This window comes from Myotis davidii, unplaced genomic scaffold (genome assembly GCF_000327345.1).
Source record: "Myotis davidii unplaced genomic scaffold, ASM32734v1 scaffold453, whole genome shotgun sequence".
Classification (NCBI taxonomy): domain Eukaryota; kingdom Metazoa; phylum Chordata; class Mammalia; order Chiroptera; family Vespertilionidae; genus Myotis; species Myotis davidii.
In genome coordinates this window covers 2022288-2048816 of record NW_006285234.1, presented here as the reverse complement: position 1 = coordinate 2048816, position 26529 = coordinate 2022288, and the positions used below count along the sequence as shown (strand labels likewise).

At 42.8% G+C, this 26529-nt stretch overlaps 1 protein-coding gene and 1 long non-coding RNA gene across 3 annotated transcripts in view; both read right to left on the bottom strand.

Annotated features, from left to right (window-relative positions):
* Nucleotides 1-988, bottom strand: part of LOC107181834 — a 37108-nt gene extending 36120 nt beyond the window's left edge. Inside the window, exons 1-2 of the long non-coding RNA XR_001512536.1 lie at nucleotides 799-988; nucleotides 506-586 (exon numbers count right to left, since the gene is read on the bottom strand). This is a non-coding gene — a long non-coding RNA (uncharacterized LOC107181834). The remainder of the gene's footprint in view (nucleotides 1-505; nucleotides 587-798) is intronic.
* A 9590-nt stretch (nucleotides 989-10578) lies between these two features.
* SF3B3 (splicing factor 3b subunit 3) overlaps nucleotides 10579-26529 on the bottom strand; it is a 42546-nt gene continuing 26595 nt past the window's right edge. For both annotated transcript variants that reach the window (XM_006755776.2, XM_015558804.1), the window contains exons 16-26: nucleotides 23768-23890; nucleotides 22482-22636; nucleotides 21290-21464; nucleotides 20015-20220; nucleotides 19765-19921; nucleotides 18241-18366; nucleotides 15260-15472; nucleotides 14592-14690; nucleotides 13603-13746; nucleotides 12885-12989; nucleotides 10579-11161 (exon numbers count right to left, since the gene is read on the bottom strand). In XM_006755776.2, the coding sequence (XP_006755839.1) occupies nucleotides 11021-11161; nucleotides 12885-12989; nucleotides 13603-13746; nucleotides 14592-14690; nucleotides 15260-15472; nucleotides 18241-18366; nucleotides 19765-19921; nucleotides 20015-20220; nucleotides 21290-21464; nucleotides 22482-22636; nucleotides 23768-23890 (1644 nt within the window). In that variant the 3' untranslated portion in view covers nucleotides 10579-11020. The remainder of the gene's footprint in view (nucleotides 11162-12884; nucleotides 12990-13602; nucleotides 13747-14591; nucleotides 14691-15259; nucleotides 15473-18240; nucleotides 18367-19764; nucleotides 19922-20014; nucleotides 20221-21289; nucleotides 21465-22481; nucleotides 22637-23767; nucleotides 23891-26529) is intronic.

Sequence of the window (26529 nt, the reverse complement as noted above, 5' to 3'; positions counted from 1 at the left end):
CCAAGCCATGGCTCAGTTGGCTAGGCATCGTCCCATGCACCAAAAGGTTGCAGTCTCGATCCCTGGTTGGGGGCATGCAGGAGGCAACCAATCGATGTTTCTCTCTCACATCGATGATTCTCTCTCTCTTTCCTTCTTCCTTCCTCTCTCTTTAACAATCAATTTAAAATCTCGTTTTAAAAAGTGTATTAGATTATAAATGGTTTAGTGACTGCATCATGGTTTTATTTAAAAAATAATTAAACAAATGCAAACTGTAAAAGCAGAACATTTTAATTTCAGAATAGCATTTGAATGAGAAAGACTCGTCTATGCCATTTTATTTTTTTCCTTTCCTTCAAAGAATTTAAAATCAATTCGTTTTTGATGAGGTAATTCTTGCACATGGTAAAAATTCAGGCACATAATACATTAAGGTCTAAAAACCTAAAGCAATGTGCAAAGAAGCAGCCACCCAGTAACCCATGACAATCTTTTAAGAATGTGGGTTTGTCAATTTACTAACCTCAGAAGGGAACATGGAGAGAAGTAATTTGCTTTACGGTGATTTGGATCTATTTTTTTGGTTTTGTTTTCCCCTGCAAGACTGAAGAAAGCAAAGGTTCAAAAATGAAGAAACCCAGAACAGAAAATCCACACCATTTCTCTACAAGACATAGCTCAGAGCTTCTTGGCTGGGACTGTCTTTCAAGTCTAGCTCAGATCCCTCTTGCTGTAATCTGTGAAGGAAGCAGCTAAATCAGGGTGGAGAAATCTGGCAAAGAAAACCATGTGAGAGAAAATCGACTGTCTTCTTACCTGTTCCCACACCAGGATGCAATCTTCCAGCGTTTTGCTGTCTGATTTAAAGGATCCAGGGCCCAGAGCAGGTACCTAGTGGCTAGGGGCAGTGGGAGCCAGGTGGGAGCAGCTCCGGCTTCCCCCAGCCCGCGATCCAGGCTTCCCGGCTGGTGGGAAGGGCCAGAAAGCAGACCAGTACAACCCGATTCAGAAACTGAAGCCAACAAGGGTGGGGCAGACCACGTGTCTCCAGCCTGCCTTAGAACGTGGAGTAGGAGGGGGCCACAACCCCACAGAGTCAATTGGGAACTATTCTGACCGAAGGCATCTGTTAAGATAAATGGTGGGAGCCCCCATTTGGGTCGTTCTAAGGGGCCACCCCAGCTCCTCTCCAGAACACAATCGCTTTAACCAAAAAAATCTTCTTGCAAAACTTAATAAAACTGGGTGATGTGGTAGTAACCGGAGTGCATGTCAGGCAGGGGTGGGGGACGTCGCGCCTGTGGGCTCTATAAGGACCACGAAATCATTTGGTCTGGCCCTGCCAAGGCATTGGGGGTGAGTTCATGAAAAGTTTACCCAAATAGAGCAGGCTAATTTTAAACTTGATCATTTTGTATGGCCCTCGAATGATGTTGTAAATATCCAAATGGCCCTTGGCAGAAAAAAGGTTTCCCACCCCTGATGTAGGGGAACGAATATTAGACAGAGAAAAGATCTTTGATAGATATCAGTGTTGAGGACCAATCAATGACCCAGTCTATACGGAGACAGGAGCCCAGAGAGATCACATATCGAACCCAAGATCACACAGCCCACATGACTCAGAGCCTTTCCTGGTGTAGCATGTGGTCCTTCTGAAGACAGGCCCTTTGCTCAGGGCAGCTCCCAGGACAAGGGCACCCTCACTTTGCCTGAGTCAGAGCGAGGGCTGAGAACGGCTCTGCCCAGAATTCTGTGGGCACCCAAGAGGCAGCTCCATCCTCTCCTAATTTTCATAGCAAGCTCTCTGACTTCCTCAAGACTATATTTGGCCCTGGCTGGTGTGGCTTTGTTGGTTGGGTATTGTCCTGTGCACCTAAAGGTTGCTGATTCAATTCCCGGCCAGGGCACATGCCTGGGTATATGCACCTAAAGGGTGCAGGCTCATATCGATGTCTCTCTCTCCCTTCCCCCCTCTCTAAAAATCAGTTTTTGTGAAAAAGAAGTTGTATTTGGAATTATGGAAGGGCCATACCCCCAAGGGATCCTTTAGCTCCCCATTAGTAGACATTGCATGTCGGGGGGCAGGGGAAGGACTGTGTTCCAAGCATCAAACTACCCGACAAGACAGTTTGCAGTGTTTCCCTGAGTGCGAGCAGAGCCCTTTAAGGGCCCCTGATTAGAATCTAGGATTCCACAACACCTAGTCCGGGAAACGCTGGACTAGAGGACATTAGCATATCTTACTCTTAACGCCAATGCCTGGCACAAGTAGTTGTTCAAGAAATGGTTTCTCAATTGGATTGACAAAGCTGGATTCCTGGTTTGGCCCTGCACTTCCAGCAGGACGATAATCCCCACACAGGAATGCACTGGGCTAATTCCCCACCCGCGTCCCCAAGGCAGTGGCTATACTGGCCACACCCTCTGCAAGGCCTTGGTGCAGAGCTCGGCCAAGTTGCTTCATACCAGTCCGGGCAGCCCGTGGGAGGGCACGAGGAGGGAAAGTTGATGGGGGAACAGTCATAGGATCTCACTGGGGCCTCAGAGAAGCCTCAACAAACTCTCCTGCGCCTTCTCTGGGGCCTCTTGGCTTGAAATGATGCCCATTTCTTTTAAAACATTGCACCTAGGACTGCAGTTCAAGATGGAGGTGGCTCCGGTCTCCCCAGGCTTCTGCACCCGAGTTCAGTGGCCACGCTTCCTATTACCATGACCTTGGACCATGTCTTATTCTTCCCATTTTACAGACAGGAAACTGATCCTTGCTTAGAGATTGGTGAACCCAGGTCATCTGACTCTATCCAGGGCTCTTTCTATGGCCTTCACTCCTACTGACATTTGGCAGACAGGATCTTGTTTCTGATTGGCCTTTCTCCAGGTGCAGCATCAGCTTCTTAAAAGCAAGAGAGTCCCCTGCGTGCCTGTGAACAGCATTAGGCTCTAATAAACCGCAGTAAATGTTAATACTTCTCTTGATTATTGTCACTAGCGTGTCACTAGCACATACACCACACTTATGCGGGCCCAAATTAACTTGTGAACTTGGCCCAAATGACCTAGTCAAAGGCAACTCTCATTCCCTGAGATCTTGTTTGCATCACAGAAGGGAGCACAGCACGCTCTGCTGGGTGGGCTTGTGCATTGAAAATCCCATGACCAGGTTCAGTGAGCTGACAGCGGCCCCGCTTGGCCCACTTTCCCAGAGGATTTCCAGGGAGCCAAAGCAGACAACCGCCTCGGCTCTCCTGTTGCTTCTTCTATCCTAAGCCCTTCCTTTACTTCATTGTCCCCAACTTTAATAAACATACTTTCAAAATGAAAAATAAAAATGTTTTGCCCTAGCTGGTTTGGCTCAGTGGATAGAGAGTTAGCCTGCGGACTGAAAGGTCCCAGGTTCGGTTCTGGTCAAAGGCACAAGCCCAGGTTGCAGGCTCATCCCCAGTAGGGGGTGTGTAGGAAGCAGCTGATCAATGGTTCTCTCTCATCATTGATGTTTCAACCTCTCTCTCCCTCTCCCTTCCTGTCTGAAATCAATAAAAAATATATATATTTTAAAAAAATGTTTTGATGATCAGATTCTAGAAGGAAGAATTAGTGGGGACTGAGATGGGTTTGCCCTTAGGATTTCAACCCAACCTGACTGGGTACTAAGAAAGCTGCTGAACTTGGGTGTGGCTGGGGGTGGGGTGAGGGACAGGGGCCTTTAGCCAGTTCCAGCCTTTTGTCCTCAAACTGGAAATTCCAAACTGGATTTTCGGGGGCTTCATTTTGAATAAGAAGCCATGTTCCCTCAATCCCTACCATACCTAGTGATTTCCAGATCTGACCATTATCAGCAGATTGTGAAATAACAGACGGCCAGCAGATTGAGTAATCTGGGGCAGAATGCAGGAATCTGACCAATTCAGATGGCCCTAATGCCCAGCTGGGGTTTAAAGACCCTGAAGGGGTTCCTGCAGTCTCCTGACCTAAATCCTTTGGCTGCCTTTCCTCCACTTTATTTTGATTTAGAACCTTCTGATTTTCCCTGGAAGTTCCAAGATTGTGCCCGTTTTATCTGAGGAGACCAGACATGAGCCTGAGGCTCTTCTGAATTTGAGGCCGATTTCTCTGGTAGAATCACCTCACTGTCAGCCTCAGATGGACAGAAACGGCCAGGTTATAAAAAACTCTCCTCCAGCTTCCGGGTGCAGAGCAGACTTGTGAGGAGGTGGCACATCGTAGGTGCTCAGTCCATCCTGCTGGAATAAATGAATTCAGCAGCATCTTCTAGAACAGCGGTGCTCAACCTTCCTAATGCCACGACCCTTTGATACAGTTCATGTTGTGGCGACCCCAACCATAAAATTATTTTTGTTGCTACTTCATAACTGTCATTTTGCTACTGTTATGAATCGTAATGTAAATATCTGATATGCAGGGTGTATTTTCACTGGTACAAATTGAACATAATTAAAGCCTAGTGATTAATTATAAAAACAATATGTAATTATATATGTTTTCTGATGGTCTGAGGCGACCCCTGTGAAAGGTTGAGAACCGCTGTTCTAGAGGGTTAGGTGTATCTCCCGACGTTGGCTTTCTTTTTTAAAAAGTATATATTGTTATTTATTTCAGAGAGGAAGGGAGAGGGAGAGGCAGAAACATTAAAGAGAATCATTGATTGGCTGCCTCTTGCACACCCTCTACTGGGGATCAAGCCCACAACCCGGGCATGTGCCCTGACTGAGAATCTAACTGCAACCTCCTGGTTCAGGGTCGATGCTCAACCATTCAGCCACGTTGGCCAGGCCTGATGTTGGCTTTCAAAGCTTCCATAGAAACAATTCTTGGTTGGGCTAGTCCAGACTGAAGGGGATTCTTCTCACTGCTGTGTCACTCCAACTTCACACAAGCCCCACACCCTGGGCTGTCAGATCCCCAGATGTAAATAAGTCAGCCACCAACATGGAGGTGCTCACTGAGTCACGCCAACTCTCCCCCTCCCCCCCATGTAGCCCAGGGTAAGCCTCTGTCCCCCTCCTTTGATTTCAGCAGCAGAGATGCTTCTTCTGAGCTCTGGATATAGTCCTTGACTATATTTTAAGGGTACAACAACTTAAAATATTCACATACAATATTCCATATGTAAATGAGCAAGTAGGATGATTCATGCAAGCACCCGTCATTTCTATTTTGGAAAGGAATAGAATTTAGAAATTAACAAAAAAATTGAGAGCTAGGTTGATCCCATCTGAAGAATGCTCCCCACATTTCTGGCTTCCCACTAACAAGAAACTTCAGAGAGGCCAGTCATGGGAGCAGCATGCATCCGGAGGCCAGTGCTCTCCCAGTGTGCCGGTGAACCCCCAAGAGCCTTTCCGGCCCGAGCAGCTGTCTTTCTAGAGATACATTTAAAAAAGAAAAAAGCAACATTCCATCCACAGTCCAACTTGAACCCCCCTCCCCCAAAGGAATGCTGTTCTTGGCAAGAGATCTTCCAAAGGAAACAACATCTGTGGAACCTTCATCCGTGAGGTCAGGGAAAAGCTGAGGCAGCGAAAACCTTCTCAGTCCTTCATTCGACCCAAGTTGCAGGCCCTCAACAGAGAAGCAGGATGGGAGCCATCCTAACAACCTAGCACCAATGCCTGTGTCTTGATATTACTTACCCCTTCTGAGTTCCATGGCAGCTTCTGGTGTTTTGCAAGGCTGGACAATACCCTGTTAACTGGGTTGCTCAACTAAACCAAAGGAGTTGATTAGATTCCCTTAATACCTACTCAGGAAGGATTTGTAATTTAGCCTCATCCTCAATCACAAAATATTTATGATGCACCTTTTGTAGGTCCTGGGGCAACAGCCATGAACTAGACAAAATTCCTGCTCTCAATACAGTCAAGCCTAATTCCTTGTGCCCGTGGTCCAGAAATTCCACTTGCCAGAGTCCTCTCTCTTGACGAGAACAAGCAAACTCATGGACAGATATGGGGAGGAAGCTCAATGGTGGCAACTCCCAGATATGACATCTAAAGCACATGCAACAAAATAAAAAAATAGACAAGTGAGACTACATCAAACTAAAAAGCTGCACAGCAAAAGAAATAATCAATAAAATGAAAAGACAACCTATGGAATGGGAAAGATCACTTGACTATCCAAAATGCATAAAGAACCCATACAACTCAATAGGAAAAACCAAAACGAAAAATCCAATTAAAAAATGGGCAAAGGACCTGAACAGGTGTTTTTCCAAAGAAGATATACAAATAATCAACAGGTACATGAAAAGATCCTCAACCTCATAGTCATTAGGAAAATGCAAATCAAAACTACAATTATCACCTCATGCCTGTGTGAATGGCCAACAAAAAGGTAAGATAAATGCTGGTGAGGATATGAAGAAAAGGGACTCTTGTGTGCTATTGTTGGGACTGATCCAGTCACAATGGAAAACAGTATAGAGAATCCTTTAAAAATTAAAAATAGAACTACCATATGATCCATCAATTCCACTTGGGGATATATCCAACAGAAACAAAAACACTAACCTGAAAAAGATATCTGTACTCACATGTTCATTTGTAATAGCCAAGACATGGAAACAACCTAAGTGTCCACTGAAAGATGAATAGATAAAGAAGCTGTAGTATGTATGTGCAATGGAATATTCAGCCATCAAAAAAATGAAGGGGCCCTGGCCTGTTGCTCAGGAGTTAGAGCGTCAGCTCATGGACATGTGTGGAGGCAACCAATCAATGTGTCTCTCTCACATTGATATTTCTCTTTCTGTCTCTCTCCCTCCCTTTTACTCTCTCTAAACACCAGTGGGGGGAAAATATCCTTGGATGAAGATTAATCAAAAAAAAGAAAAGAAAATCCAGCCATTTGCAACAACATGGATGGACCTTGAGGGTATATGCTAAGCAAAATAAGTCAGAAGACAAATACTGGATGATTTTTTTTAAATGCAGAATCTAAACACAACAAAATACCTCTCATCCCCAAAAATAAATTCACCGAAAAAGAGAACAGATTTGCAGTCATCAGAGGCAGAGGAGGGATAGAGAGGATGGGAACTGAAGCAAGGTGGTCAGAAGGTACAAATTTTCAGTTATTAAGGTAAATAAGTACTAAGGATATAATGTACAAGACTATAGTTAACACTGCTGTATAACAGATGTTAAAAGTAGTGAGTAGACTCTTCAATTTATGAGATGATGGGTATAATCATTTCACAATATATGCAAGTCAAACCATTAAACTTATATACAGATGTATGTCAATTAGTATCTCAATAAAACTGGAAAGAAAAAAAAGAAAACCTTTCCAACTGTAAGAATCCCAGTAGAGGCAAATCCAGAGAAGGCCCCTCAATTATGGAGCTAAAATGCTATCTATATATCCCTTGAAACACTCTTATCCAGCACCCCTGTGGGTACATCAACAGACATCAAAGCAAAGCAGTATAAGGGGAATAAGAGAACATCATGGGGTAGGTATGGGGTGGAGAGGGATGGAGACTTCATTGGGTTCATAGTCATCTCAGAGGAAAATGAGATTCCATTGTGCTGACCTAAGCCCAAGTATTAAGAGCTCAGATTTGGCTCAATAAGGGCCCACAATGGGCTGGGCTGAGTGTCGGGTACTCTGGCATGTAGTCATTATATTCTCACACCAGCCCTGCTTATCTCCCTGTTACGGATGAGAAGCCAACTGGCCTGACCAATGTCATGGATCTAATCAGAGGCACAGACTTGACTGAACTTGGACCTTGTGAGTTCGTGTCTCAATTTATTTACAACTTCCCATTCCAGACTTATTACTCTCGTCTTCCTCTCATAAATTTTTAAACATTTAAAAAATATTTTTTAAAAATTTATATTTTTATAAAAATAAAAACCCTTATTTTTATTGAGTGGCCTGAAGGATGATTTCCTTGATTAGGAAAATTTGAAAGAGAAAACAATAAAACATACAAACAAAATTTATAATCCCAAGACACAGGATCACTTGGACTTTTTGGTTAATGTTGAGATTCTTAGGAACCAAGATGCTATTTTTTTGGAAGGCTGGGCAACATATTTAGGGACTTCTGTACAGCTGATGTTACACCTCCCTTTACCTTCTATAGACAGGGAACCAAGACTCAGAAGTTTTAAATGGCTTGTTCAAATCCACTCAGCTGTTACTTGGCCACACCAGCATCAATCCTGTGGACTGACTCTAGTTCTCCTTCTACTGTAAACACATTTTGGCTGATAGTTTCACACGTATAAGCTTTCTCTCCCCTGCTGGAATGTCAAGTTCATCTGAGCAGGCCCTGAGAATTTGTACTTAGCACAATGCTTGGCATATTAGCTCATAATCTGCTGTCATCTGTCAACCTTTCACAATATGGACCCCTAGGTCTGGGACAATCACACTGAGTTTCTATCATTTTTGCTGGGCTTTGGGTTAGAGGAATGAAAAAGGAATCTGGAAACACATTTGGAAGCACAAGACAATCCAACATAAATTCCACCCTGCCTGGCCAACCTGTAGCTCACCAGTAGGGCAGTAATCAGATGATCACACATTCCCAGTTGTGGTATAAGATCTAAAATTAACATTCAATATTATATGTGAGAAAACCAGAAGGGCTTCAAATGGCCTAACTACAAGCCGCCCCCCCACCCCCGCCGACTCTGCTCTTGTGGATAACGTTCCCTAAACACTCCTCCTGATCAAAGGACCAGGCATGGTTCCTGCTTATAGCAGTTCCCAGTCAGTCCCTGGACTTATTCAGACAAGGCAATCACATCCTCCCACAGGAACCAAGGGGCACCCATCTTCTTGATACCATTAAGCCTGCCTGCCTCTCACAGCCCCTAGTTTACTGGGTTCCTGAGTGCAACCCTCATGTGATTATGTAACTAATAAACTGCCATTTATCGTTAAAAAAAGATGGCACAGTTCCAGATTCTAGACAGATCAAGTTTTCCTTTTGTACATACCTCCCATTACTATAAAAATTATTTCAGAAAAGAGGGAACAAGGAGTTGCTGCTCACACATCTGTTCGTCAGCCCACTACATGTCAACATCACACAATCTAAGAGACTAAATGAAATGAGTCTAGGTGGGGGCCACAGGAAAAGTGGACCCTGGTATTAGGCTGCACAAATATTGCCTAACAGTATAGTGCACTATGCAAATCCTTGAACTAAGTGAGAAAGAAAAGTTATTTGGGGATCCAACTCCTAGCAAAATCTGAGTCTCTATCAACTGATCTAAAATCAAGTAATAATTAAAGGGATTCAGCCCTGCTGGTACAGCTGTGGCGGAGCATCGACCTATGAACCAGGATGTCACCGTTGGATATTCGGTCAGGGCACATACCGGGTTGTAGGCTGGATCCCCAGTAGGAGGCGTGCAAGAGGCAGCCGATCAATGATTCTCATCGTTGATGTTTCTCTTCCTTCCTCTCTGAAATCAATTTTAAAAAGTGTTTTTTTAAAGGAGGGACTCGCAGCACATAGGGAACAGCATTAGGAATCCTCTCTGGACTGTGGGTTGTTTGGGGTCAGTGTGTCTAGTCCAGTGATGGCGAACCTTTTGAGCTCGGCATGTCAGCATTTTGAAAAACCCCAACTTAACTCTGGTGCTGTGTCACATATAGAAATGTTTTGATATTTGCAACTATAGTAAAACAAAGATTTATATTTTTGATATTTATTTTATATATTTAAATGCCATTTAACAAAGAAAAATCAACCTAAAAAATGAGTTGGCGTGTCACTTGACACGCGTGTCATAGGTTCGCCATCACTGGTCTAATCACACCCATTCCTGATTTTAACCCAATGCTGAGCCACAATCTACTCAAAAGTGGCTGCGCCCATGCACATAAAAGAACATTTACTCTGTGAAGTACATGTTCACTGAGAATAGCAGCAACCTTAGCTCTCTCTCTCTCTCTCTCTAGGTTCAGTGAAGCTGCCTGAAAGATTACGGTTTCCCACACAGCTGGGCAGGAAGGTGAATCCTTAGGTGTGGGCTAGAAAATGTGAGACTGGCTCACTTCCACCTGACAGGCTACCAGTGGTGTTTCCTCACACCACAAAGGCCCTGCAGAGCCTGCTGTCTGCTGCAGACAGCCCCCCTAGCTACCCATGTGCCTTCAAAGAGGTACTACATACACTTTGCTCCCAAGGGCAGGTTAATATCTGGATACTTCTGTACTTACTGATCCTTCCTAGTAGTCACAGGGCAAAAAAACACTACAGGAGCTGTAAAGTAAAGGGAGCATCTGTTTAGACTACCCAGATAGAATTCATGCCTAAGCCTACACTCTAAGACCTCAAAGTAGAAGCTAACACGGGGGGGGGAGAATCAGCCATTCTTCCTTAATATCCACTGGGAAGAGGCATGGGTGACCACAGGTTATTGAGCCAAGTTCATCTGTATAGAAGACTAGAGAAAGCCATAAAACCATAATGCTGAAAGCAGGACAGGGTGCCAGAAATCCATGCAGGGAGCTGGAAGGAAGGACACTCTCAGTTCTTCCCACTCCAACTCAGGCTCTGTTCTCCCACCTAAATTCTCATCCCTAGAAAAGACACATGGACACAGCTACCTTAAAAACTAGGTCTGTATTTCTGGTTAGGTCCCAGAGTGGCCGAACTCAAGAACTATACGATATCCAACCTGGTCCCCACCTCAGCCTGTTTGCCTCCCTCCCTCCCACAAAGATAACATTATACAAAACTTTATTTACAGGAAAACCAGTTAAAAATTAAGGGTGTGTACAAAAGTAGACATGAGAGCCAGAAATATCAATGCAGGGAAAACTTTGGAGATTACGGGCACTGTATTCCACACTGGACCCGGGGCAATATAGTATGTACCAGGCAGGGAGAAGCACAGTGAATCTCAGTGCCAATTTTAGGGGAAACCAATCACTCTAGGGGAAGTCTTAATTACCCAGCCACCCTTCTTCTGCCATATGGGTTCAGAGCCAGGTAGCAAGGAAAACAAAACACAAAGTCTTTGACAAGCCCCACAGAAAAAAGGGCTCAGAAGGCATAGCGGGTCCGGATGTCCTCAAGCTTCTTGGACACCTCAGGTGGGGTTCGGTCCAGTTCTTCAGAGACATTCTTTTGTTTGTTGGGCTCCATAGAGTTGAACTGCTCACAGAGGTCTCCATCAATCACATTCTAGGGCATGGGAAAATGAGAGCGAAAGAAAAAGATTAGATGCTAAGAAAATGGCACCTGCTAAAGCAGCAGCTGCGAGGAGGGCTTTTTATTCTACAAACACCTTAACCCCATTTACAGAGGAGGAACACGACTGTAAAGTGATTCTTAGTGGCCAGAGTTCAGATAAACAAGACTAACTGAAATCTTTTCTCTGGCTGTGCTCTGCCTGGAGTTCTCCCATTACTGTCTCCATCAATCTACTCCCTTGATGCTCCTTCATTCAGACTGTTCTGATTTTTTTGGCACCAGACAATGTGACTTTTATTCTTAAATAACTACTATACAAAAGCATATTACAATAAAATTTATGTATAACTACAAAGCAATAATTATTTTTTAAAGAAACTGCAGACTTTTCCTCCATTGTATGTTTTAGACTCCTCTGTCAAAAATCAGTTGCCCAGCCATTGTACAGCTTAGTGGTTGAGCATCAACATAGGAACCAAAAGGCCCCGAACTGATTCCCGGGTTGCAGACTCAATCCCCGTAGAGGGCAAGCAGGAGGCAGCCGATCAATGTTTCCCTCTCATTGGTGTTTCTGTCTCTCTATCCCTTTCCCTTCCTCTCTCTCTCAAATCAATACATATTTTTTAAAAAATAAATATTTGCCCATATTTCTGGGCTTTCAATTCTGATCCATTAGTCTGTATGTCTGTTTTTCTGCTAAAATGCTGTTTGAATTATTGTCGCTTTGTAGTGTATTTTGAAATCAGGGAGTGTGATACCTCCGGCTTCTTTCTTTTTTCAAAATTGCTTTGGCTAATTTTTTTACAGTTCTGGTAAATCTCCATCACTATGCCATATTGTAGCAATTTTAAGGTAGAAGTTCCTAATTTACTTTCATTATTCCACATTCCAAATAGCCAATAAGCCATCATTTTGTTTTTTTTGTTAATACTCACCTGAGGATATATTTTGCCATTTATTTTTAGGGAGAGTGGAAGAGAGACAGAAACACTGATGTGAGAAAAACACATCAATTGGTTGCCTCCTGCATGAGCCCTGACCAGGGCCCAGGCCGGGGAGGAGCCTGCAACCAAGGTACGTGCCCTTGACGGGAATGGAACCTGGGACACTACGGTCCCCAGGCTGACGTTCTATCCGCTGAGCCAAATGGGCTAGGGTCAAACCATCCTTCTAACAGTCTGGCTTTGATCAATGTTTCACGAGAAACTTCATCTGAAACCCAAAGCTTAGATATCTTTTTTTCTAAAATCATCAATTGATCAGCACTCCAGCTTCTTTACTCTGCAACTGTCTGGGGGTGGAGCCTATAGGCTAGCGTTCTGACTCAGGGAGATTCCAGCAGCCCCCAGGGACAGGCTTGGTGAGGACCTGGCAGCCAGTGGGGGCCATGCAGTTAAGAAAGGGACTGTTCTGATTTTAAAAATATATATATATATGAGAGTAAGGGAGAGGGAGAAAGATAGAAACATCATTATGAATCACTGATCGGTTGCTTCTTGCATGCCTCCTACTGGGGATTGAGCCCAAAACCTGGGCATGTGCTCTGACCGGGAAATGAATCAGTGACCTCCTGGTTCATAGGTTGATGCTCAACCACTGAGTCACACTGACCCAGCAGGACTATTCTGATTTTTAAGGGAGTGAAAAGACCAAAGAAAATACTGGTTAAATGGGCTGATTCCCTTTTCAACCTACATTTCCAGCAATGACCTACCTTAACAGGGAAATAATAAGAACGAAAGCTGAGGTGGTCTCGCCCACAAAGAGGAGGATGCTCAGACCGGAGATGCATTTCCACATGCTGGAAGAAGTCATGGTCCTGGCAGAAGAAACAAAGAATCTGTGACTAAAAGACAAAAGTGATCTCAACTACTAGTCTGTGGTTTCCAGAAGCACAGTGAGCAGAGAAGCCACTGATTTTTATCATAAAAATAGATGTTAAACATCTAAATCACTCCTCTGATGAGCACAGGTTGTCCTGCTACAACAAAATAGCTAAAGCTCGAAAGAAAACCTCCCTGTCCTTGCAAAACATGAGAACACCACGTGTAAAGAGTGGTTTGTGAATTCAGATTCTTGATGCCGGCTTCCTCGGCTGGAATAACATAAACCAAATTTAGCCAATCCTAGATTTGACTGTAAGAGGTAAAAAGTGCCCCAGTCCTTATCACGCCATCATTCCTAATCTGTGGGGTTTGGTCTGGGGCTTTGGCTTATAATTAAGCCTATACCCACATCAGCCATACAAATGGCTTTTCCCATGGGGCTAAATAAATCGGGATTCTATCTCCTCAGGCACTTTTGTCAGCTTATAAAATTTCCAGAACACTCTTAGTTGCAGGTAGAGACAATGGATTTGCCCCCTTAAGCAGATTTAGCACAAAGAAAGCACCTTGGGAAGGCAAAAGCCAGAACAGTGTGGGAGAACTCACCTCATGAGATGTGAACGGAACAAGGATGCCAATTCCTCCTGACAAGGTGGTATAGACAAGCGATTCTGAGCCTCCAGGGATCAGCGTGGTCTTCTGTAATGACAGTACTGTCTCCCCCACATGATAGTTCATGATCACCTCTGCCTGCAAGTCAAAAACAGACCAAAAACTGTGTGGGCCCGCAGGAGCCTGTTCTAGATTCCCACAAGCAAGCAGTATCTCCAAAGGGCAGGTTTCACCTCTCAAAACCCCCAAATTACTAAAATTTATTTTTAAAATGTTTTTTTAAAAATATATTTTATTGATTTTTTTACAGAGAGGAAGGGAGAGGGATAGAGAGTTAGAAACATCAATGAGAGAGAAACATCAATCAGCTGCCTCCTGCACACCCCCTACTGGGAATGTGCCCGCAACCCAGGTACATGCCCTTGACCGGAATCGAACCTGGGACCTTTCAGTCCGCTGGCCGACGCTCTATCCACTGAGCCAAACCGGTTAGAGCTAAAAATGTTCTTAATATTTAGAGCTTAATGCCCTTACAAACATACAGACATGAGGTAATTTCTTATAAAACAGCCAACGCTAGGCGTGCTCTCTAAAAGGAAGTCTATTTTTAGAAGTCCAGGAGGCTCTATTATAGAAGAGTAGGGCCAGCACACACCTGAGAAGAGCTGGTGAGAATAGACATATGCAGCCATCGTTTTCAAGGACCTCACTATGTTCCAGAGAGATTTTATGCTGCTGAATGACTCAGAAAAATGTCTACTCCAGAGTCATAAAAATACGATAGTGAGAGACTTGAACACTTTAAGTCAAATCCAGTGTCCATCCGTCACAGGCTACATACTATCAACTTAGGGACTTCCACGCATGCAGGAGAGCACACGCAGCGTAGTCACATGCACTAAAACATGCTTCCTCAGTGAGAGTCAGGGGAAATGTACTACACAGGCTGGTGCCTCTCCTTTGGGCCCCCTCCTGAATCTTACCTTCTGAGAGGCCCCATTGAGTAAGCCCCGGTCCCACAGGGCTTTGTTTCCTGTGGGGTCCTCATCGACTTCATCATTGGTGTTAGGTGGGAGCCTCACCTACAAGAAAGTGATAAATCACAGGGCTGGGTCCTGCATCTACTTACCTGCAACACCAAGCAACATGTGTGCCCCAGGTCCTTGCAAGTAAACCTCGGGGCACTGACTCTGGCAGAGGCCTGAGCCCAAGTCTCCTGCACCTGTTCTGGTGCCCTAGGAAGGAGAGACTCAAGACATTCAACCCCTGAGCAAGGGTCTAACACAGCAAGAGCAGAAAACAAAGACCACAGAATACAAACAAGGTAAGTCAGACGGGGCTTCAAACAACAAACCAAAATCCGGTCAAAATGTGAAAATAAATATTAGGCATTAGCTCAAACGGAACTATTATTAAATCATGTCCCATGGGGAGGAGGGAGGTGAAAAAGGGGTGAGGAAAAATAATCAAAAAAATTGATAAGATTTAGAGAACACAAAGTTCTTTTTAGAGTGAGCTTTAGTAGGGCTAACTTTTATACCCAATTTTACTTCCCATACTAGAGATCATAGTCCTGGGTTCTTGCCTTTACCACAAACTAAACCAGCTTTTATACACATCACTATATATAACCCAAGTAATATCAACTCACCACACAAATGTTGCCAAACTTGTCTGCCCCAGCCACAGTGTCATAATCGAGAAGGCTAGCTGTAGTGACCCACCGGGGGTAGGTGTCATCGGCAAAGATGATGAGCTGGTTCTCATTACGCTTGTAGCGAACCCAGATGAAACTTTCTTGGACGTCAGACACAATGACTCTGTGCCCAATAGTCTGGATCCCAGAGATGTAATTGGCAATATGCTGGAAAAAAACAAGGACAACAATGGGTATAACCTTGAGGTTCAGAACCCACAGAAACTCCAGCTTCCCCTGAATGCAACATATACAGGGTCTGTAGAATAGCATACACCAAAGAATATTAGTCATCAATGAATTCCTAGATGGGGAAAAGAGCTAAATGGTTCTAATATAGGATCACAACAAAATGAATCATATGAATTTTTCCCTAGTGCATATAAAACTTACGTTTATACTACACTGTAGTCTATTTAGTATGCAATAGCACTGTCTAAAAAATTGCATATACCTTAATTTAAAAACTTTATTACTAAAAACTGCTAACCATCTGAGCCTTTAGCAAGTCATAATTTTTTTGCTGGTGGAGGCTTTTGCCTCAATGTTGATGGCTGCTGACTGACCAGGGTGGTGGTTGCTGAAGGTTGGGGTGGCTGTGGCAATTCTTAAAATAAGACAACGAAGTCTGCTGCATCCACTGACTCTTCCTTTCACAAACCATTTCTCTGTAGCATATGATGCAGTTTGACAGCATTTTGGAGACAATCCTCTCAAACCCTGCCAGTGTTTTAACAACTAAGTTTATGCAATATTCTAAATCCTTTGTTATTTCAACAATCTTCAGAACGTCTTCACCAGGAGTAGACTCCATCTCAAAATATCACTCTTTGCTCATCCATAAAGCAGCAACTCCCCATCCATTGAAGTTTTATCCAGAGACTACAGCAACTGAGTCACACAGCTTCAGGTCCCACTTCTAGTTCTCTTGCTATTTCCACATCTGTAGTTAGTCCTCCACTGAAAGTGTTAAGACCCACCAAGTCATCCATGGGGGCTGGAATCAACTTCTCCTAAACTCCTGTTAATGTTGCTATTTTGACTTTTTCCCATGAATAAATGTTCTTAATGGCATCTAGAATGGTAAATACTTTCCAGAAGGTTTTTAATTTACTCTGCCCAGATCCATCAGAGGAATCACTATCTATAGCCTTACAAAATGCATTTCTTAAATAGTAAGACTTGACATTTAAAAAAATTGTTTAAAGACTTGAAAGTTCAAATTACTCCCTGATCCATGGGCTACAGAATGGGTTTTGTTAGCAGTGATGAAAATACATTAATTCCATACATTTCCATCAGGGCTCTTGGGGTCAATGAGCAGTAATATTTTGAAAGAAATCTTTTTTTTTTCCTTTTTCTGAGCAGGTCTCAAAATGGGCTTAAAATACTCGGAAAATCATGTTATAAATAGATGTGCTGTCGCCGAAACCGGTTTGGCTCAGTGGATAGAGCGTCGGCCTGCGAACTGAGGGGTCCCAGGTTCGATTCCGGTCAGGGGCATGTGCCTGGGTTTCGGGCACATCTCCACTGGGAGATGTGCAGGAGGCGGCTGATCGATGTTTCTCTCTCATTGATGTTTCTGACTCTCGACTCTCTATCTCTCTCCCTCCCTCTCTGTGAAAAATCAATAAAATATATTAAAAAAAAATAGATGTGCTGTCATCCAGGCCTTTTCATTCCATTTATAGAGGCAGAGCAGATTTACGTAGGGTAAATGAGCACTGGCGTCAACGGCCCCTAACAAGAGAGCCAGCCTATCTATCCTTTGAAGCTCTGAAGCCAGGCACTATCTGTCAAAGTCCTAGCTGGCACCTTTTTCTAGAATAAGGCTGTTTCACCTGCACTGAAAATCTGTTTAGTGTAGCCATGTTCATCAATTAACTTGCTGATAACTTGCTGTACTTTCACCATCAGCACTTTTATGTTATAGAGATGGTGGCTCTTGCCAGCTTCAATGTTTTCTTTTGCAGCTTCCTCCCTTCTCTCAGCCCTCATAGAATTGAAGGGTTAGGGCCTTGCTCTGGATTAGGCTTTGGCTTAAGGGAAGATTATGGCTGGTTTGATCTATCCAGACCACTAAGTTTCTCCATATCAGCAACAAGGCTGTTTTGCTTTCTATCGTTTGTTCACTGGAGCAGCACTTTTCATTTCCTTCGAGAACTTTTACTTTGCATTTACAACCTGTCTGGCACAAGACGCGGAGCTTTCGGCCCATCCCTGCTTTGGACACGCCTTCCTCACTAAGCGTAATTATTTCTAGCTTTCGATTTAAAGTGAGAGATGTGTGACTCTTCATTTCACCTGAACACTTAAGCGGCTATTGTAGGGTTATTAATTGACCAAATTTCAATGTTGTTGTCTCAGGGAATAGGGAAGCCCAATAAGAGGGAGAGAGATGCAGAGTCAGGGGCGTGGTCAGAACATACACTATTTAGCAATTAAATTATCTGTCTTACATGGCATGGTTCATGGGGCCCCAAAACAATTACAACAGTAACATCAAAGATCACTTATCACAGATTACCAAGAATTACCAAAATGTGGCACAGAGATAGAGAGTGACCAAACACTGCTAGAAAATGGCATGTATAGACTTGCTTAAACAGGGTTGCTACAAACCTTCAATTTGTAAAATGCAATATATGCAAAAGAGCAATAAAACAAGGAATGCCTATAGAGAAAATATATTCCTAATTCTCACAGTTAAATTCCATATAGAAGTAAGCAGGACAGAAACATGGTTCTTAAAGTTTGAAGAAATCAAGAAAACCAACTTTTCATGCCCATCTAAAATCTCAAGGGCCTATTTCTGAACCTGAAATTAGATGACTGTAACAAGGTCCTAATAAAGACCTGATTGTAACAGTACCATGCTAATGCCCCTCCTTCCTTCCTCACTAGCTACATCTAGGGCTTTCTACCATCATATTTACCTTGTTCTCACATTTTCGAAGTAACTTCTTTTTTCCCAGGTCATAGACTCGCAGAAGCTTCCCCACACCAATCAACACCCTACCCTGGAATGGGGCAATGGCAGCAGGGACCTCTTCCACTGGAGTCTGTGAGGAAAAACAGGTAATGCAGCTATTAGAACATACATGCTAGCCCCACTCTCTCAACCCAAAATGCCTTCTATAGGCATCTGTCAGAAAGACAGGCAGCAAGTCAAGTGATTATCTTTTGCTCATTAGGGAATAAACCCACATACAACACCATGAAACAGGATGTTTGGGTGAACAGGTTCCACATGCTGCCGTTCATCCAGCAAATAAATCAATGCCACAAGTCAAAGGAAGTCCTGGTGCCCAAGGAGCACTGACTCAGAGCCCGTGCTAATTCAACCGTGCCATGAACTGGCAGTGCAGCCTCAAAACCTGCAGTCTGTGGAGGAATAAACAGCAAAGGAGAGCTAGTGACATCCTGTGAGGGAGACCAATGAGCTTAGTACAAAGAAGGGTCTGTGAAATAATTATTTCCTAAAAAACACCCCCTATGGGAGGGTTGGAGAAGCCACGTTCATGTACTGTCAGTGTTGTCTCAAGGAGACAACAGGAATTGTTTTTCTTTAATTTTAAAATTATGGTAAAATAGCTCTGGCCAGTGGGTCAGTTGGTTGGCATTGTCCTGTGCACTGAAAGGTTGCTGGTTCAATTCCTGGTCAGGGCACATAACCAGGTTTCGGATTTAATCCCCAGTTGGGGTGAGTATGGGAGGCAATTGTTCGATCTTTCTCTCTCTCCTTCTCTAAAAATCAATTAAAAAATGTATTTTTAAAAATTATAATAAAATATACATAACATAAAATTTACCATTTTAAACATTTTTAAGTATATCATGCATTGGCATTAAGTACATTCACATTGTTGTGCAACCATCACCATCACCATCACCCGACCCCAGAACATTTTAAATCTTTCCAAGGGAAAATCTATAACCAGTGAACAGAACTCCCAGAGAATACCAACTCTTTAAACTGATGAATTTTGATCACAAATTGCTCCCTGCTTAGTAAGACGAGTAAACAAGGAGTCAATTCAGTGTGAATAGTTAGCACACAGGCGGCAAAGCTTCACTGGAACATGGAAGCCTCAGTAGCATTTTCCATGTGCTACGAAGAGATGGATCAGAATCAATGAGTTGGCTCCCAAAATGGTCACCAAAGACCTGATCCACAGGTTAAGCAAAAGTGGGAGAATCTAGTAGGATATAAGATCCGGTAGAGCCCCAGCTGGTTTGGCTCAGTGGATAGAGCGTCAGCCTGCAGATTGAGGGGTCCCAGGTTCAGTTCCAGTCAAGGGCACATGCCCAGGTTGTGGGCGCGACCCCAGTGGGGGCGTGCAGGAGGCAGCCAATCAATGATTCTCTTTCATCATTGATATTTCTATCTCTCTCTCCCTCTCCCTCCTCTCTAAAATCAATTAAAAAAAAATCCAGTAGAACCACTGGCTGGTTCCTACCTTGTGCAAAAACTCCAGTTTTTCCCCATTGTTCACAAGCTTGTAGGTATAAACAAAGCCGCCTGCTACAGATCGGGGGTTCAGTATCAGGTCTTTGGCCACGCCCACCAGCACATACCAATCCTCACCAGTGTTGGCAAACCTGCACACGGCCACACTGCACAGAGAAAGAAGCAGGAGTTAGGCAGCACTCACAGCCCAGAAAATTCTTGTTTCAGCTCCAAAACTTTGGATGCTCTGGACTCCTTACCTAAAAGCAGCTTCATTCTGTTCCAGCTGGACAAGGTCCAGCGTGTTACCCTGAATAGGATTCATCACTCGGATCACAGAGGCCCACTGCCCATTGCCAGCTTTGGGAGCTCCAAAAATGGACTCAGGGAGGTTTTCATTGAGGAATGCTGCTGCCATCTCTGCAGCTAGCTCCCGCTCATCCTCCCCTGCTGCTTCCACCATTTCCTAAATAAAAAAAAAATAAACAAGGAAGAGTTGGTGTATTCAGAAGTGGATGCTGGGTTAAAGTAGATAAGTAACAAGAACACCTCCAGGGGCAGTCCATAATCTATACAATAGCAAAGTCTGTCAACCACATCAGAATTTCCCAAAATGAAAAGATTAAAGGGAGAGCTACACGACAAGAGGAAGAGGGAAGATCACTAATGGAGAAACCAGTACTTCCCATCTAATTTCCTTTGCTAATTCCTCTGATCTCCTCTCTTCCAGACCAGATATAGTTTTACATGACTGGGGATACTTGCCTTTGGTGAGAAATGATTTCTGGAAGGAGCTACTGTTATGGGGAATATGAAAGCTATCTTCGTTGGGCCCAAATCCAGGAAACATGTGACAGACTGTTTTGGAAACTCAAGGACTGAAGAACTCTGTTCCAGAGATGGAACTAAATACTGAATAAACCCAGGTCAGTGTATTAGTCCTGAAGTCATAAGAAAACCTCTAAAACCAAGGACTCAGACAAAGGGCTCTGCAAGAAGGACCTGAGAAGAGCCTGGATCTTTAATAAAACAAAGAATAACCCTGGCTGGTTTGGCTCAGTGGACAGGGCGTCGGCCTGCGGACTGAAGGGTCCCGGGGCCGATTCCAGTCAAGGGCACATACCTCGGCTGCAGGCTCCCTCCCCCGTCTCCTGCCTGTGCAGGCCTTTGTCAGGGCTCGTGCAGGAGGCAACCAATCGATGTGTTTCTCTCACATCGATATTTCTGTCTTTCTCTCTCCCTTCCACTCTCTCTAAAATCAATGGATAAAAATCTTCAGATGAGAAAAAAAAAGTATATATATATATATTGTTGATATAGTTGATTATTCTTTGTTTTATACACACACACACACACAACAAAGAATAATCAACAATTACAGGAGTTTAAACTTTTCAACAGCTTCACACAAACACCTTTAACCAGTTAACTGCCACAATATTTTGAATTTAATTAAAAAAGGTCTGGCGCTTGCGTCTATAGAAGCTTATGGCGTACAAATGGTAAAATTGAACATTGAAGGTCAGTCTCATTACCTCTGCCATCTGCTGCTTCCTCTGAGCTTTTGTGGCCTCAGTGTAGGCATTGTGGTCAGTCTCAATGATGATAAGGTTGTTACTCTCAGGGTGAATGACAAATTTCCTGGGTGTGTACTGCAGTGGAAAGGCTACTTGATTAAAGACAGCACCTAGCTTCTCCAATGCCAAAATCCTACGTCAAAAAGAAAGGGAGTTAATAGGCCACTCACTCAGAACCTACAAACTGGTGTTGAAATGGCCATGAGTGGTCACAGCAAACATATCAATCCCTAAAGCTCTAATGCTGGCATTAGACAACATGCAATAACAGACTTCTCATCTGGAAGATTCTGTGCAGGAAACAAGATAGGGAAGGGCTCTCCACTTTGGCAACAGCCCAGCACTTTATCATGACAATTCTAGTTTTCACCAGTGAAACTCATATTAGAACCCTCATTTGAAATTTTTTTATCACTCCAGTGATGAGAAGTTAAAATTTCTTTTTTATTATCAACAAACCCTGAAATAAAGAGCACCAATTCCAAAATTATTGTGAAGCACTGCAATTACCTGAAGATACGTGGTATTTGTGCTGATGGTGTTTCATAAAATAAATGGCCTCCTGAACCTAAGCTTTATGAACCCCATGAATCCATTGTGAACAGGCAATAGTTATGACCAGGACACCAACAACATGGGTGGCATTAATAAAGGTTAAATAAAAAACAAAAAACCTAAAACTTAAGTCAAACTGAACAGGTTATTTCCCAGCCTGCGATATAAATAGTGCTCACTCCAACATTATCAGCGTAAACTATAGTCTGTCAACTCGTAAAAGGCCTAAATGATTTACATTGAGGTTAAAATTTAAGCTGTAACAATGCAAATGACAAGACAGAGTGAGAAAAGGTTATGAGTGATCCTGCTCTAACACTAACCCAATGGCACTGCCTAGAAAACAAGAAGACTGAACTGTACTACAAAAGTTTTAAAACTTGGCCCTAAAAGTCGAATCAGAAGCTAAAACTCCAAACACCGAAACTTGGCTACCAGGTTCCTAAATCCTGAGCCAAATGAAGGTTTCAATTGCAACATATTAGTTGGCTCTTTTGCCATCTCTTCATAACTTTTTCCAACACGTTGGCAAAAGTACAGTCCAAGCCCTGGGGAGAAGGCTCCCCACTGGGCTTCCACTGTGAGACTCCCTTACCTTAGGGTGTTGGTGGAGATGGCCACAATGCCTTCCGGACACTGTTCAGAGGCGAAGCCAGATGCAAATTCCAGGGTCTCATAAGATAGAGGGGTGAGATGGAAACGAGATTGGTAAGAATAGCTCAACCATGAGCGGCTTGACATGGCCAACACCTGAGGAAGGGAAAAAACACCGAGTAAGTTTGGGAAGAACTCAAACATAGTACGCTGAGCAAACACCCTATGCCCAAGTTTTAGATGGCAGAATATCCAAATGAATTTTAGAAACCTAAAGTCACCTTAGGAAAAAGAGGCCTAACAGCCTAAGTGCCCATCAGCAGATGAGTGGATTAAAATAACTGTGGTACATCTACACGGTGGAATACTATGCTGCCGTAAGAAGGAAGGAACGCCTACCATTCCCAACAGCATGGATGGGCCTGGACAGCATTATGCTAAGCGAAATAAGCCAGTCAGAGAAAGATAACTATCACATGATCTCATTCATTTGTGGAATATAATGAACATAAAGTGATGAACAAAAACAGATCCAGAGACAGAGAAGCATCGAACAGACCATCCAACCTCAGAGGGAAGGCAGGTGGGTGGTAGGGGGAGGAAGTAAGAGATCAACCAAAGAACTTGTATGCTTGCATATAAGCATAACCAATGGACACAGACACTGGTGGGGGGTGAGGGCACAAACGGGGGGGGGAAGGAGGGGATTAAGGACACATATGTAATACCTTAATCAATAATTAAAAAAAGAGGCCTAGAGAAGAGGCAGGATGGCTTACTATTTGCTGAAAGTGTGGAATCACTCAATCTCTCTGAGCCTGTTTCCATGTGTATAAAATGAAAATACTATCACAAGGCTGGATAGTTGCAAGGATTAAATGCAGTAACAAGGACAGCACAGTGCCAGAAGTACTGATACTCTCAGCTATAAAGGACCTCTTTTACATTACATGGCAAACTATGACACCGATACAAGGCTGCTCATGGGTAAGTGGTACCCTAGATGGGAAGAATTCATCCAGCTAACACTCACTCTGCTCAATTTGCCCAGCCTGTGGGCTGAAGGGATCAACATAATCAACTCATGACACAGTGCCATGGAACCCGTTAGGAAGCTCTGGATTAAGGGACCCTAGATTTCCAACATAAAATAAAATAACCAAGATAGAGCTAATGTCAAACTAACTATGTACTGGTAAATTAATGATAGTACAGCTTACACCAAGGGATTTATCTTACTGATGCTACTAACATCCAAACATGCTGCCTGGCCCTTTCATTACTTACTGCCTCCTGGCCTTGCATCCGTACACGGAAGAGTTTCACAGGACGGGATCCCAGGTACCTAGTGCGGGTGTCAGACAGGTCCCCAGTGACAGGGTCCAGGACAGTTCTCAGCAGCACACCGTTCTGAAAAAGGGGAGGAGTGGGTTAAGCCTATCCATGATGAAAAGTTCCCTTGGCCGCTTTATATTAATAAATTCAAAGCACATGGAAGGAAATGACGTGGTGTAAAGAACATCCTAGTAATCAGCCAACAAACCATTCATTCATTCTCTCACTAAATCACTCGCTCAAGTAGTTACTGAGCACATACTAAGTGAAAAAGCACACTTATTTTTCACTGCATATCCTTAAAAATTTTTTTACCATGTACACTAAATTCTTTATAATTTCAAAATTTATGCAGTTAAAAATACCATTTCCCCTAAAAATAATAAGACTCCTAAAAAAACAGCTCATTCAGGACTAGGGCAAGAATATTCCAGGATGTGGGGTCATGTTAAAAAGACAAAAGAGCCAACTTCAAATGGGAACTCCCATTAATTTAAAATGAGGTTATTTAGCATCCAAGGAAGAAAAAAAAAAAGATTGCAGCAGTTTGAAGCACAAATATATAAAAGTCTACAAGTTCATATGTTACTTTATAAAACTCCACTTCATCAGTCCTCAATATTATTATGGCACCAACTCCTTACTCTGGAAATTGGATGAGCAAAGAAAAAAAATTAAATATTTATTCTTTCCCTTTTTTTTTCCCTATATGAACTGTATTTCAGGGTGAGCAAATTGTCTTTAGAGAAAATTCAGCTAATTAAGTGAAGTATGAAATAGAAAATCATCATTTCCCAACCCTACTGAAATCAACAAATCGAGGCAATGTGGCTGTTGATGGGGGGCTTCTAAACAAATACTTTAAAATAAATACAAGCATTCTCACATCACTCATAGTGGGACAACCAGATGCCAGGGCCTCCTGATAGGAAATAATAGGAGTAAACAGAACCACCTATAAAATATCCTCTCCCCTCTCACACACAAATGAAATCTAAATCTAATCAACCCCTGATCGGTGCTATCCAATACTATAGTCAGCAAGCCAAATGAGGCTAATCCAACTTGAGTTGTGCTAAGTGTAGAAGACTAAATTCCAGATTTCAAAGGCTTAGTCCAAAATAATAAAAAAGAAAGAATATACAATCTTATTAATTTTTATATTGGTTACAAATGGAAATATTTTAAATATGTTGAATTAAACAAGACATTAAAATTAACTTCATCTGTTCCTTTTTCGGTAGCTATTGGAAAATTTGTGTTACATAAGCTTACATTATATTTTTAATAGACAGCATGGTCTAGGACAGTGATGGCGAACCTGTGACACACATGTCAGAGGTGACACGCGAACTCATTTTTTTGGTTGATTTTTCTTTGTTAAATGGCATTTAAATATATAAAATAAATATCAAAAATATAAATCTTTGTTTTATGGTTGCAAATATCAAAAAAATTCTATATGTGACACGGCACCAGAGTTAAGTTAGGGTTTTTCAAAATGCTGACACGCCGACCTTAAAAGGTTCGCCATCACTGGTCTAGGATCTACCCATTACTTTGCAGGAAATAGGATAGAAGAACATTAAATACACAAGAACGACTGGAAAATCCAGAAGGTGGGAATTTCTATAAAACAAATGATCTGGTTTCCTAAAAAATAAAAATATGGATGGGGCAATTATGAAAAGAAACATAAAAATATAGATCAAGCAAATACAAACTTTGCACAGCTTTGTGTAGATCTTGAACAGAACCAAATATAAAGACATTTTTGGAGAAAAAAAGAAAAATTGGAACGTGAACAAGGCAGAAGATGACTTTAAGGAATTACTGTTGGATATGCTTTAAAATACCTCCTCCCCACCCCCAAAAAAGAGGATGAAGAGATAAAATAAGAAAACCCATAGATGGTAACTGTTAAAAATCCATGGGTACATGGAGGGTCATTAGTCTAACTTCATCCATGTTTGACAATTTCTAAATGAGGAAGTAAAACTAAAAAGCAAAAAGTACCGGGTCTAGATTATTTACGTGTTTAAGTAAATAATCATTAAAGAAAATGAAAAGTATACAGTCAAAAACCCTGACACTGTCCTGGCTGGTGTGGCTCAGTTGGTTGGAGCATCATCCTATTCTCTGGAACAGCAGTTTCCAACTGGTGGTCCATGAGGTCCCAAAGATTGGTGACTGCTGCTCTGGAAGGTCACAGGTTCCATTCCCAGCCAGGGCACATACCCAGGTTGGGGATTTTATCTTCTATCAGGGTAAACATGGAAGGCAATTGTTCGATATTTCCCTCTCTCTTTCTCTCTCTCTTTTCCTGCCTCCCTCTTTCCTCTCTCTCTAGAACCAATAGAAATATATTTTCAGGTGAGGATTAAAACAAACCAAAAAAACCCCTTGACACTATCTGATCCTTAAATTCTTGCTTTTCATGCCAGGAAGAGCTCAGTTGCTTTGATAAAAGGGAACACTTAGGAGTCCTTTATTGCTAGTGGACCCCTTTATGAACTGTGAGGTAGTTTTAAAAGCAGCATACAGGTGAATCTTCATGACTCCACCTAGTTTTGACCCAGAGTAGTGAAGGCAAAGCATTTTTATCAAATACTCTTTGTGAAAATACTTTTCTCTAATCCTTATTTGTTCTAATTAGAGGCCCAGTGCACGGAGTTCATGCACTCGGTGGGAGGTGGAGGGGTCCCTCAGCCCAG